Here is a 14831-nt window from a genome sequence, read left to right as displayed (position 1 = left end):
AAATGAATTAAACAAAAGGAAAGAGAGAAGTGCCTACACAGCAGTTTATCCCTTACATGTCAAGCTATCAAACCTTGCCATGATAGTGTTTATTTTTCCTCCCTTGTGGCACTAGAACCATTAGAAATGTTTAGATAGTGCAGTCACTTGTGAGATCCAGTCAGTTACAGGAAAGAGCGTGAATCAGTCCAAATGGCTCAGCTTTGAATGATTGTCTAAATAATAGTGCTACGTATGCCAGATGACAGCCCAGGACATTTTGGATAAAAGTTATCTTCTTCCTCCCAAGGGGGTGTCTTTTCCTCTTTATACTATGAGATGAAAGGCTAAGTAAATCAACACACTCCCTTTCAGACAGACAATTGTTGGTAATATATATTTATTTCCTGCCTGAGCAAAGCTCATTAATTTTATATTATTGAATAATGTTCATCTGTGCTATAGAGAGGTATTACTCCAATATGTTAGTCTTTATGCTCTTCTAAAAGCCAAAATGTTTACCATTAGAAACAAAACAAAGCAAAAAAAAAAACTTTTTTTATTTTTTATTTTTATGGGTAAGAGAGGCGTCCTTAAATGATTTTTTTTTGTAGGGCCCAGCCATCACTAGCAAGGGTTTTGAGGGGGAGATAAACCATGTATAGAGCAAGATACTTGATGTACTTTGTATTTTCATTCTAAAAACGTGGTCAAATATGTCCCATCTGTTGGTCTGTTTCAAATAAAGGATATGTGTTTTTGTGTCAGCCTCAATAACACTGCCCCTGAACCTATCCCTACTTTATGGGATTCAAAAGCCCTAATTTATTTTAATACAGAAGGGCATCTGTTTGCAGTGGGATAAAGGCTCTCAGTCACTGACCCAGAGGGCATGAACTTGCATTGTGTCTTGTAATGCAAGTGAGCATTTTGAATTTAGCAAATGACTGGGGTGGTGGACTAAAGACTTTGCAATGATAAAAGATATCTTTTATGAACCATAAAGCCAAATAAAACAACACAGTGGACATTATAGAAAATGTTGATGGACTAATGTCTTGATTTTATCATGCTAAAAAAGGAGTGTATTGTATCCTCATATAATGATTTTTTTTTTTTAAATGTCTTACATTTTTTTGGGTACAGGGCCAAATCAAACTAAAATGTGAATGGCCTATCTGTTTATTCTTAGATCTCTGTGTTTATGCCTTTATGAATTGACTTTCTGGTGGGTTAATTCTCTTGTTCCAACAGGATGGAGTGTCTATCTCAAAATGTACTTTTTGCCCTACAAGTCTGTTCCTGTACTTTGTCCTAGGTACCATATTGTAATTTATATGTAGAGAATGAATGGAACCAGACCAGGAAGCACAGTGGCTATGCTGCACTTTATAAAGGGCCACTCTGCTTGAAACATGTAGGGGGTTATTTATTCAAATCTGAATGGCAAAATAGCTAAATATTTGGGATTTAGTATACCCCGAGGATGGAAAAAGTACGAATCCGAAAATCCGGCATCTCAGACCTGCTGAGGTTGTATACAGTATAAGTCAGTTGGAGAAGATATTCTGATATGTGCTGGATTTCATGCAAAAATCTGAAGATTTTGTGGTTTTGTGGTTTTCGGGCAAAAATCCAAAAAAATCTGAGTTTTTTGGGCAGAAAATATGAAAAATTCGTACGATTCAAATTTTTCAAGTTTTTTCCCAACCAGGAAATTTTCTGGAAAATGTATTGGGAAATGAGTGGAAATCACCCCGTATGGATTTGGTTGGAGTATATTTCAGAAAATAATGAGATATTTTTGCATTTTGATAAATACCCCCCTTGGTGTTTAATAAAAGGATATTTTGCAGCACAGCCACTGCACTTCCCCATCTGGTTCCATCAATTCTCTACGAATTGACTTTCGGGTTTTACAAAATAGCAAACACTGCAACAGAACAGCTGTCGTCTCCTCGTTAGAGCAAGTGATAACTGCAGGTGCAGAGCTTACTGGTAACAGTAGGAAACCACCTGCAGCGAGAAGTGGCCATACACATAAATAAATAAGACTGAAATACATATAATCACGATTCACCAAGTAAATGATGCGTTTTAACAATCTCTTAATAATAACTGTTATTACCAGGCCCCATTTAGCTATAGATATGGTTAAACACATATATAAAAATTGGTATTATAGTAATATTGTTCATCCATCATTTATAACAGCAAAAAAAGGCATATAGACATATGCTCTACTCACCGTTTGCTAACTTCAGTCTTTTGCAGACCACATTCAGCTATATACAGTAATGCAAGCCATTGCCCGTCATTTGGACATACACATAGTGGTGGTGAACAAACACTTTATGCTATGTATTAAAATGCATTTAGACACAACTTTGCATCAAGAAATACTGTATATACTCGTGTATAAGCCGACCCAAGTATAAACCGAGGTACCTAATTTTACCTACGAAAACTGGGAAAACTTATTGACTTGAGTATAAGCCTAGGGTGAGAAATGCAGCAGCTACTGGTAAGTTTCAATAATTAAAAATTGAGGCATGAGTGGGTTAAATCACTTGATTAATAAATATTAAATTATAAAGTGCAGTGCAAATGAATTAATTAATCCCCATAAATTGATTAGGACAATTAATTAGAAAATCCCACCAATTTAAAATTTAAAAACACTTAGATAAATAGTATTCTGCTTTGGTGAGATATAATTCATTGGTTTAATAAATTATTAATAATTATTATGATATGACTGAGGACAATTTAAACAATTAATTAAAATTGAGTGATAATATACTGGTGATATAAAGTGCAGTGCTAATAAATATAAATTAATAATAGACTAAAGTAGATTCTAAAAATATTTAATAGTGACCATCAATTGAAAAGGATAAACACACCCAACTGCTTGATTAATGAGAATAGGAGGAATAAGAAAATTTTAAATGGTGGAGTCTACAAAACCACGGCCTCTTGAGAAAGTAGTAAAGCAAGAAGTACAAAAGGAAGGTAAACCGAGCAGCAGGCTATAGCGTTTCACCACCCCACTAGTTTTCAAAGTATCGGATCGTGATAAAGTTACATAATAAATTACCATTAAAAGGATTTCAAATAAAGCTGAGTGATGCCGATGCGCTTCCCAATATAGAGCTTTGTCAAGGCAAGACTGTACTAATGGCACGTGATGCGCCACTCTCTCGCATTCCGTACTTTCGTAATGTAGGTACTACTGGCATGTCAGTTAGTGTATTCAGCTTGAGACGCGAGAGTGGCACATCACTGTCAGCCAGCAGCACAGTCTATCTACCGTACTGCATATTCCGCACCGCGGGGGAATACAAGGCCTGTACCCTACTATTATTGTTATGGTAATTTTCTTAGAGATACTGTGAGTCACAATTGGCCCGAGGACCACACTTTGGGCCTGTTTGTGTTGTGTGACTAGAGTATAAACCGAGGTACAATTTTTCAGCATATTTTGAGTGCTGAAAAACACGGCTTATACTCAAGTATATACGGTATGTTATTATGTGTAAAAATGCTTTTAGATTTGTGCAACTGGAAGATCAGATATGGGATCTCAAAATCCAATAATGTCAACCTTCTGTTGAGATTTAATTGAGATATCGTATAAAATGTAAATAACTGGTTCTTTTTCCCCTCACATATTTAATATTAAACAATCACAGAAAGCATTTTTGCTGCTTATATTGAACATCATCCTGTTTAAGCATCTTGACAAAATCCAGGAACTGCTGTGTATACCCCCTTAGGTATCTGCTTTCAATAAAGAATGCTATTTTTTTTTCTTTAAAGCAGAATAGGATTGGAATTGTTGCCAACAGCACAAGGCATCCTAGTTTTATTCCTTTAGGGAAGTGGTTTTCTGACTTTGGCTTAAGACCCATTTGACACATCTTTGCATAAGGAATTTTTCAAGGAAAGATAAAACAATATTTCTTATTTCTGCATCATACAGTGCAGAAATATAATATATTGTTTTATCAGCCATTGAGCAATAGTTCCAAGAATATTAACACATTAAACACGCATTCATCCGAAATCTCCCCCCTGACTAAGCTTCAAACTTGCCAGAATTTAAAACATGTTCTGCCTAAATCTCACTCTTTGTAGCCTTCAGGCTTAGCCACTACCAGTCATTTTATCAGGGAGGCCAGTCCCACATTTTAAGAACTAAACTGTGACAGCTAATGCACAGAGGTCACTATACTCACATTTATTTCCTAAATCTGGACAGTTTAGATAGATACTAATAGTGTATTACATGTTTATATATAACCAGGAGTATTGCATTGCTTTGAGGAGATTTAATAATGCAAGGTGGCTCGTTTTGGGGGTACAGTATTTGATTTGTTTAGAAGTCACCTTGTAGTTCTGTGACCTTTTTGGACATTCCGGATCTGGAATCATACTAGATTTCATTTAATAATGCTAAGTCATCTAACTCAAAAAAGGCTAAATTGAACCAATTCTAGTAAAAAGCACCTTCTTCCATGAGTGTAATAAACAAGAATTGTTAAGGTACCATATCACATATACTAAGGTACTTCAAGATACACACACGCATACCTGACCTTCAGAAATGAGGACAGCACTTCCAACATATAAAGGAACCAATGAAACACTCCAGCACACAGATATAATGCTTAAAAGGGGTTTACCCTGTGTTTAATCGTACCAAGCCATGAACTACTAGTAGTTGTTGGCATGGTACGATTACACAGGGTAAACCCCCTTTTAAGCATTCTATCAGTGTGCTGGAGTTTTTCATTGATCACATATACTAAACACACTATAAAGCACCACATGTACTGAGCAGTACAGTTAAATGTCAAATTCACAATTTGCAGGTAATCTGGTGTCCAGTAACAACCCAGGTGCATCTGGAACTGTGGTAGTGTCATGCTGTTGCTTATTTAGACCACTGGGATATTGCATAGAGTGCACACACACTTCAAAATTCAGTAAACAGGGGACAACTATTGCCTCTTGGATCTCAGGCCAACCTAGGAGTAATGTGAGCTGATCTTTGAGACCGTGGCTAGAATGATTGGATCTGTTCATGTTCCTGTTTATGTGTTTGGCTAAATAGCATAAAATATCATCTTGCTTTGGTCTTGAACATTTGGAAATGAATGTTCATTTTTACAATTTAATTTAGGGTGAAGCTGTCAAATATACTACTATACTATAAATATACATTGGAAACATTATCAAGTTCTCTACAATTGCTTTAAGAAGCCCCTGTAAGGTTAATGTCACACTGCCAATGGTCCCAGTCTAGTTTAGAAATTCAAGCACCTATTTGGAAAAAAATATATAAACTTGAGTGTGAGATTATATGTGTTGTTATTTTACTGTGAATATGAAAAGATATTAAAGAATATTTAAAAAATAACTATTTTGAAATGTTCGGGCATCAGTATTCCATTACATTTACCCTTGTTTTCTGACATGGGAAAAAACTTGCTGTGCAGTGTGGTACTTTTCATCGTTAGGCTGTCAGTAGTAAAATGTTTTTCTTCCTTTTTAGGATGAGCTGGGTATTTCCTGTGAGTTACTGGAAGATGATTTCCTCAAGTGCAGCGTGGGATTTCCATTCATGAGATCCAAATCCAAGGTATGGTGCTTTACAGCAATAATACTGCCTTATAGGGCCATATTGCTGTGTTACAGTAGAGTTGTATCTGCAGTTATTCAAACACTCCAGTCATCCATATAGGCGCACATTAAACAGAGTAAGTAATGTTTAATTGAACATAAAGAGGCAAATTCACTAACATTCGTAGTTGTGCCAGGCGCAACTTCGCCGCGCTTCGCCATACTTCGCCAGGCGTAGTTTCGCCAGCGCTCCGCAAATTCACTAAAATCCGAAGTTGCGCACAGGGGTAGCGTAAGATTGCGAAGTTGCGCAATCGTTGATTCGCTAAGTGAAGCGAAGTTACGCTAGCGAAGGCTAATTTTAATACGGCGCCAAATTCAAATTTCAATGGAGGAATACGTATCAGCACTACAAATGGCTAGAAAACCTTTAAAACATCAAATAAAATTTTTATTTTGCCCTACACATGTGCCCACTGTATAGGTAAGTTGCCATGAGTCAGGAAATGTAGGTGGGAAGGAGGGGAGCCCCAAAAAAATTTAGATCTTTTTCAGCCTATCACCCATAATGTAGAAAACACGCCAGCGTTTTTTGGGACTTAGAAAAAATTTTGACTTTTTTTTAAGCAATCCCTATCTACTCTATTGCACTTCGCCAGGTCTGAGGTGGCGAAGGAAGTCTAGCGTAAAAGGTAGCGTTCACTACACTGCGCGCGTTAGTGAATTTGCGTAGTTATGTCCGTAGTGAAAATTCGCCAGGCGTAGTAACACTAGCGATTCTACGCCAGCGTTCGTTAGTGAATTTGCGAAGTAACGAAAATGCCAAATGCTAGCGAATTAATGCTGGCGTTCGGCACTTCGGCGCTTAGTGAATTTGCCCCATTGAAGGCAGGCTTTGCAAAGTTACAAGTTCTATACAATCATCAGTTGCCAGTATCTTCTAATGCTAGCAGTGCTATAGCAGATTAGTGGAGAGTCCGATTAATTTGTCACATTATTCATAGATAATTTAAGATTATTGCTTGGATGGTTTTTTTTATATTAGGTATAAGGTAAATATGTTTGAACTGTTACCTCAGGGAGACTTGCATGTGTCATATCTTTATTATATACAATATGTGTATATTTTATATATATATACAGGTATGGTATCCGTTATCCGGAAGCCCGTTATCCAGAAAGCTCAGAATTACAGAAAGGCTGTCTCCCATATATTTTATTTTATCTAGGGATGCACCAAATCCACTTTTGGATTCGGCCAAACCCCTGAATTCTTCACAAAAGATTCGACCGAATACCGAACGGAATCCTAATTTGCATACGCAAATTAAGGGTGGGAAGGGGAAAACATTTTTTACTTGTTTTGTGACAAAAAGTCACGCGATTTCCCTCCCCGTTCCTATTTTGCATATGCTAATTAGGATTCAGTTCAGGCGGGCAGAATACTGCTGAAAAAGGCTGAATCCCGAACTGGTGAATCCCTAATTTTATCCAAATAATTAAAATTGTCAAAAACAATTCTCCTTTTCTCTGTAATAATAAAACAGTACCTTGTACTTGATCCAACCTAAGATATAATTAATCCTTATTGGAAGCAAAACCAGTCTATTGGGTTTATTTAACGTTTTCAGGATTTTCTAGTAGATTTAAGTTATGAAGATCCAAATTACGGAAAAAATCCATTATCTGGAAAACCCCAGGTCCAGAGCATTCTGGATAACAGATACCATACCTCTACTTAGAAATGTGTGTATTTGAGGATGTTGTGTAATTTACATATTAGATAGTATCACAATACAACAAATTCAGGCTTCAAACACATCATATTTAGTGATCAATAGAATGTCTTCAATGTATTGTTATATCTTTGCAATAAAATGTTAATACTTTTCATGCTTCCAATCTCACACCAATGGGATTGTAAATCCAAGGCATGTGCCTTACTATTTCTCATTCCATCTACAGTACATGAACTTGGAAACAGAATGTACATTGGTAACTCGTGTGTTGGTGCCATAGGTTCCACAATCTGAGAAACGTGGGCTAAACAAACTGGTCTACCTATTCTGTTGTCAGCAACATTTCTTATTTCTTTTAACTTCTCATATTCTAAAAACATTCCTGCCTTCATTGTCTTGCACTTGCAGATACCATATTAGATTATCATCATGCACAATAAGAGATGCCCTCTCAATGGTATATTAAAACTCTTACCAGTCCTGCTGACCCCATTATATTCAGTAATTATTTGCAGAATGGGAAAACTACACAGTTGCAGCAAATGTTGAGAATTAATGTTTATATGCTGATATAATGTGCAATATGTGCAATTCTGTCCTTTTATTTCTATTAGGATAATGGCACACCTTGTGCTTACTAGCATTTTGAGATAGATTCAAAGGGAACCAGCACTAAGCAGCATGTCCTCTCTAGTGTAGGGTTGCCACCTTTTCTGAAAAAAAAATACAGGACTTCTAATACATGTATAATTTTTCCCTATTAATAACATTGGCAAATTTTTTACCAGCCCGATGGCAACCCTAATCTAGTGGCAGCTGCATATCTCTCAAAAATGCAGGCCATTGGGTTTTAAAGTGATACAAATTTGTCACTAGACAGAACTTAGAATGCAAACCTGTGATTCACTTTGAATTAGGGGCAGTTTCGAGCAATATGTCCCCCTCTCAAAAATTGGGGTAACAAAGCAATTCTGCACAGTGTGCCATTACCCATAGAAAGCAGAGAAACTAGCTCAAGGTGGCCATACACGGGCAGATAAAGCTGCCGATATCGGTCGTTTAGACCAATTTGACAGCTAATCTGCCCGTATATGGAGGCTTCCGATGGGTCTTTCCGATCGATATCTGGACACAATATCGTTCGGGATGGTTTGATTTTTCTCCCTACCAACCCGTCGGAGCCCATTGCGCTCGTCGTAATCCGATCGTTCTGCCATAAAACGAACATTCAGATTACCCCCAATATAACCCTGCCGTTAGTGGCATATCGGGGAAAAGATCCGCTCGTTCGGTGATTTCGCCAAAAGAGTGAATCTTGTAGTGTATGGCCACCTTTAGATATACAGTATACATGTGAAATCAAACATATACTGTATATATATATATATATATATATATATATATATATATATATATATATACATGTAAAATTCACTAATTTGTGAAGTATGATATGCACTTATTTGCTTTAAGCTATTACACAAGCTTCTTTTTAGATACAGATAATGTTTTGCATGCTTGAAGGTCCATGGCACACCAGCCATTATTCCACCTGTTACACATGGACGTCCAGCCAGGGCTGGTCCTATCAAATGTGGGGCCCAATTGGGACCATGTTGGCGGGGCCCCTAGACAAAGTGTTGCTGGGAAAATAAGGGCATACAGGCACAAAATAGAAAGGAAAGGGGCAGACAAGGTAACATAATAGGGGCACACAGGGTAAGAGAGAAAGCTGGGCCTATGAGAGTTGGGGGCAGGCTAGACCTATGGATTTGGGGATGGGCTGGACTCTCAAAGTTGGGGGCAGGCCAGGCAGCATCATGTGCTGAGGGAAATATTATCTGTGCTGCCCTGTGGTGCGGGGCCCCCCAGAGGTGCGGGGCCCAATTGGGCCCAATTGGTCCAATTGGCCTAAGGCCGGCCCTGCGTCCAGCCATTGAAATGAATGTCAATACACATTTTACTGTATTTACAACAGGTGACAGGCAGTTGCTATTTAAGTCTATGGCAGGCAGCCAACGCAGTGCCCCTGGCATTTCAGAAAATACCTGGTGTTCCACGGGCTTAGTGGTACATTGCACTATCACCGTGTTGTTAAAATATTGCAGAGGAACACCATTCACTACAGTGGAAACAAATTAAGAGGAATTGGATGCATGATTAAAGCCTGTTCTGTATGTATGTGCAGTTATTATATAGCATGCTCAAATTGTGCTGGTAATGTGCTGTGCCTGCCAACACAGATCACTTAGTAATAATGATGTATTACTGTACTTAAGCATTCCAAACTTCTAGAAGGGAAAAAATGTCTACTGTGCACAAAACAATCAATTTCTGAACTGAAAAACCCCCTTCTGGTAAGTCCAGTCCATAAAGAGATCATAGCGCAGTAACTTTTACATCATACAAATTGCACCACCATGTCTATGCAGTGACTGCATCGAATGCAACAGGTAATGGTGCTGTATGATTCTGTTCACAAGATTGCTGTTCCCCTCTCCTCACATGCAGTGCAATCTGAGTTGGAAAGTACACCCCACAGTCTTCCAGCTACTACCTGCACGCCATCACATACGAGTTTTACAGATTATCTTAGTCCGAGTGATGACATCTTAACAGTTCCCAAAGACCTTCAGCTTGGGAGAGGTCAATAGTTTTTTTTTTTTGTTTTTGTAGTTTTCATTCGAAAACTGCCAGACTATTGCAAAACCAGAAGCAAAGAATTTCCAAACATACCTAATTCAGGAAAAGAATGCAAAACCATATGGTTTTTGGCTATAAAAATGAAACCCAGTGTTTGGCAGTGGGAGACTGTGTATTTTTTAATAATTTACAGTGACACACCGCTGGCTTCTTTATTATTCTATAAAATGTCTGAAGCCTTCAATCTGGATTTTGGTGATTTCCTTTTGCATTACAGGAAAGATTAATCTGAGTAACAGAAAGTCCCTCTTAGAAATTATTTCTATATTGAATGGTGCTCGGTGGACTTCATTATTAGTTATTGATTTTTTTTAAATTACAATACTTAGGTTTTATTGAAGACTTTTTATATATGTTTTAATTATTTTAACATCTTAAGTAATACAAATTATATCACTAAATGGATATCTGCCAGATATTAAAATATATGTTCTGATGCAGTAATCTGATCTAGCTCCAGAATCCAAACTCATATTTGCCTGATAGGGGTCAGAATTGAGTGTAGTAATGTTTACTCCATGCATGTAAAATATTACTAGAATCTTTTTTTGAGCTAGGGGGAATCTGAGCTTGGACTATACTATATGTCTCTTGACTGTAAGCATGTTAAAAGCAGTAGTGTGAATGTTTGCAATTTGCTGTACGTGCTTACAAAACAACATAAGTTTGGTGGTCCAGCAAGTTCCTTCTGTAATGGTGTCACTTTCAGAATTTCCTACTGAAGGAGTTTTAGTTTATGATTTCTTAACAGAACTGCTGTACAATAAGTGTGCTGGCAGTGAATTCACTCAAATGCCTTGTAAATATAAATTATATATGCAGCTGTGTTGGTGGATTGTCTAAGATTTTATTAAGCTTCAAAACGAGGAAAAAGCCACAGGGTAGTGGCTCTGTCCTATTTTTTTTATCTTATAGTTTTGGAAGGTGTGTTTCATGGATGTAGCTATATATTTTGGTGCATACCTTAATTCAGGGGGGCAGTGCACCTTAACTTTTTAATAGAAAATTATACCTTATGGGTATTAATCACTTTGGGAATAAAGGGCCACAAATCCTCTTTGGTCCCTATGGAGAAAACAACATAAAAATAATAAAAAATAATTTAATGAAGCCCAATAATCCCAAAGTAAGATATATTATTGCCCTTTTTATTAGTAAAATGTTTTCAATAAGAAACTGGCCAGCCAGATCTAAAAGAATGTAATAAATATAGAGGAGTAGGGGCACACATGTCACTTAAAATTCATCAACAATCAAAAGGAACTAGCAAATCAAAAGAAGTCTCCACAATTCATAGATAAATTAGTAAAAGGCATTTAATCAACCCAAAGGAGTTTTTAAAAAAAAAAAAACTTTCTCCAATTAATTCAGAAATTACTGCAAAGATGTTATGGCAACCTTAACTTTTTTGCATAATTTAAACCTAAGAAATACTAAAAAACATTAAGAATATTTACAATTTGATTTCTTTTTTTTTTATTTGCATTTGTGGATTTTGAACTGTTTGCCTTTTCTCCAGCCTGAAACGTAAAAACCACTAGCTACTAGAAAGCAGCTTCTTATCATAGTTATTATAGTTTTAGTCAAACCATTGCCTGGCTGCTATGGGATGTGAAACCTTAGATAACAGTTTAACCAGTGGGGTTTACTTGAGGGCTAATTTCACGCTTGCCTTTTTATCTAACTATGCAAAAACACCAGCCGAAAAATTGTCTTGCCATTTTGCATTTGTGGTGGTCCAGAAACTCTAGTGTGCATTTATGGACCATAATCCACCCATGTGCACACTGTGGGTGCCATTATAAATAGGTGCTGGCTGTCAAAGTGTTGGTGTTTTTTGTACTGGCAGAGAAAAAAGACACGTCTTTAACCGTAACATTTTGTTTACATGTCATAGTTGAATTTGTTGAAACTGTTAGATTATAACGTTACTACATTTTCTGCAAAAGAGGTTTTCAAATTCAAACTGGATCCTTCAAGCTGCATGGAAATGTCTGTACCATGTCAATTTCAAAATTACAGCACTGAGTCTGAACTTCGGAATGGTCATAAAATAGTGTCATTAGATACATTCAGCATATTCTGATTTTAATACCATTAGTGTGACTTACTCTTTTAATACAAATATAAGCACTCCACTGCTATATAAGGTGTTGGATAAGACTATGCCCTATATTGCGTTATGTTACAGATCAGCCCTATGTGTGAGCTTTCTTCCTCCTACTGTGTGACTGACTGTATCTGACTGAGAACACTTGTTTAACCTACAAATAGACCAGGCATTTAATTGTGCGTTTAGCTCAGCCCAACATTTCACACTTTTTCCATTTTAGTGAATGATGTCTTTCTGCAACATGTTCCACTGTGTGACATATACAGTCTGCTTCATCTGTAAAGTATCTTTACTCAAGTGTTCATAACTTGCTTAGGTTTGATCATACATTTGACCATCATCATTATTTACATAGTTCCAGAATATTCAAAAGAGCTGTACACAAATGGTATTTATAATCGTGCATTGCTTGCATCTGTTACAGTATGAATTCAGCGTTATCTTCGACACAACTCATTTATTGGGAGAAGAAGAATCCCTTCAGTTTTTAGTCACTGCACAAAGGTATGTAAATCTATTATTAAACTGGTAGAAGGGGGTTAAACCCTGATACAGAAGGGGGTTATATTCCTTTTAAAGGGGTAGTTCCCCATTCAGTTAACTTCTAGTATATTATAGAATGCCATTTTGTTTTAAGTTGACCTTGATTTTTACAGATTTTTCATTATTTGCCTTCCTCTTCTGCCTCTTTTCAGCTTTCATATGGAGGTCATTGACACTGGCAGCCAAAAAGCTGTTGCTGTGATGCTAACATTTGTTGTTGTTACTTTTTTATTGTTGTAACTCCTATTCATCTTCCAGTCTCTCAATCAAACCACTGCATGATTGGAAATAATTGGAAATATATCAGATATATTAATTTATACCAGCCATATTAATTTATGATCAAAAAAGCAGTAGTGTAAACCTGAATTTTGAGGTATTTTTTTAAAGTGGAACTGAAGTATGTGCACATAAAGTATTAATCCAGATGTGTGCTATTTGAGCACAATTTCTCTGAACTGCTTCTATGATCCAAGTGTTATTTCTCCTTGGAGTTTTAAGCTTTAAAACCTGCAGACATGCTGCAAGCGTGTAGTTCTTGGTATATCATCATCTGTGATATATCAGCTGACTTTGAGACAACTAGGCAAGAAATGGCTATAATGTTTTACATGCGCATACTAAATGACATGCTTAACGGTAATTATATATTTGTTCCCTTTTACTACAGTGGAAATATTGAAAAAGAAGAGACTCTACATGACAACACTCTCCAACTGGCGGTTTCTCTAATGCACGAAGTAGACACATCAGTCACAGGGTAACTGACCAATACACGGCCTGTGAAATAGAAAGGAAGTGCCCAATCTTCATCTTAGTGGAAAATTACATTCTTTCCTTGTTTATAAATTAAACTTTCCAGCACATTGCTTTCATCTAGTCTTTATTTCCCAGGCTGTAAAAACAGGATACATTGCTTTTATCTTTGCTTTTCTGTCAGCATCACTTTCCTATACTTAAAAGTTACCTTTGATACTGTATGTATTTGTTATTAATGGAACTTTCTTGCCAGTTTTTGAGCTGCAAGAGAAAATATTTTTTTTCCCTAACGCTGTGGTGTGGAGATTAGGAAGTGTTTGGGAGTTCTGTAACAAGTGAAGAAACCCACCAGCTTTTTTTGATTAGTTAAATATTTCAGAAATTTAATTCTACTAGGAAGTTTAGGTTTATAGAGCACAAAGCATTTTGATTACCATTTTTTTTCTTTGGAAATCCATGTCAAATAAACATACTTTTCAAAGGGTGAATAGACTGCTCACCACAATTGCCAGAATATAACTCCACAGCTCTTATTCACTTGTATCAGATATTTAGAGTTTCCTCTTTGGCAAACTGCAAGGAATTGTCTGTTCGCCCTTGGATAAATATGCCCCTTTGTGGGTGTTAAGCCAAAACCTACAATTTGTTTTTTTTTAAAAAAAAAAAAAAAAATAGAAAGAGAGAAGTGCATTGTATGTTACAGGGAAGGTTCTTTTTCATTACTCTAGAGACTACTTACTTGTAAATGGATGTCTTTTTGTGCTCAAGCGGGATGTTATTTTTGACAGTTAAATAAAGCCAAAACAAACAGAACTAAATCAAATTACGGCTTAAAAAAATGTTAAGGAAAGAAGAACATTTTATAGCACTGAGAATCCATAAAAAGAGTAAGATCAAGGAAAATGAACGTAGCATGTAGATTGATTAATAAGGGGCACCTGTGTAGTAGTCTGTTTTAGATCGGCGCCATGCCACCCATCTAGCGTGCACAGTGGGAAGATGCTACTGGTCAGAGTGTCAGGACCTAAACATCCATCAGGTTGTTGAGTTGTGGATTTTTTCTTCTTCTTCTACTCATATTAATAAATATCCTCCTTAAAAGCCTGACCGAAACAAGTTGTAGCATTTTACTATTTATCAAGGGTCGCATAGTAAATTTGAATTCAAATTTTCAAGTTTCAAAATTCACACATTTGAATTTTAATTCCCCTATTCAAATGCAAATTTGAATGTGAGATTTATCACACCTCTTCCATGGAAACAGTCCTAATTCGAAAATTCGCCACCTAAAACCTACCAAGTTCATGTAAAAGTCAATGGCAGAGGTCCGTTGAGCCATTTGGAGATGTTAATACGCTTCCTGACAT

The 14831-nt window shown here is 36.7% G+C and overlaps 1 protein-coding gene across 1 annotated transcript in view; it reads left to right on the top strand.

Moving 5' to 3' along the window:
* itga9.L (integrin subunit alpha 9 L homeolog) overlaps positions 1-14831 on the top strand; it is a 212458-nt gene that overhangs the window by 163944 nt on the left and 33683 nt on the right. The window contains exons 19-21 of the mRNA XM_018267579.2: positions 5540-5626; positions 12587-12666; positions 13376-13465. Of these exons, the coding sequence (XP_018123068.1) occupies positions 5540-5626; positions 12587-12666; positions 13376-13465 (257 nt within the window). The remainder of the gene's footprint in view (positions 1-5539; positions 5627-12586; positions 12667-13375; positions 13466-14831) is intronic.

Source organism: Xenopus laevis, chromosome 6L (assembly GCF_017654675.1).
Source record: "Xenopus laevis strain J_2021 chromosome 6L, Xenopus_laevis_v10.1, whole genome shotgun sequence".
Lineage (NCBI taxonomy): Eukaryota > Metazoa > Chordata > Amphibia > Anura > Pipidae > Xenopus > Xenopus laevis.
Note: the sequence above shows the minus strand (reverse complement) of the source record. Positions and strands in the feature narration are given on the sequence as shown.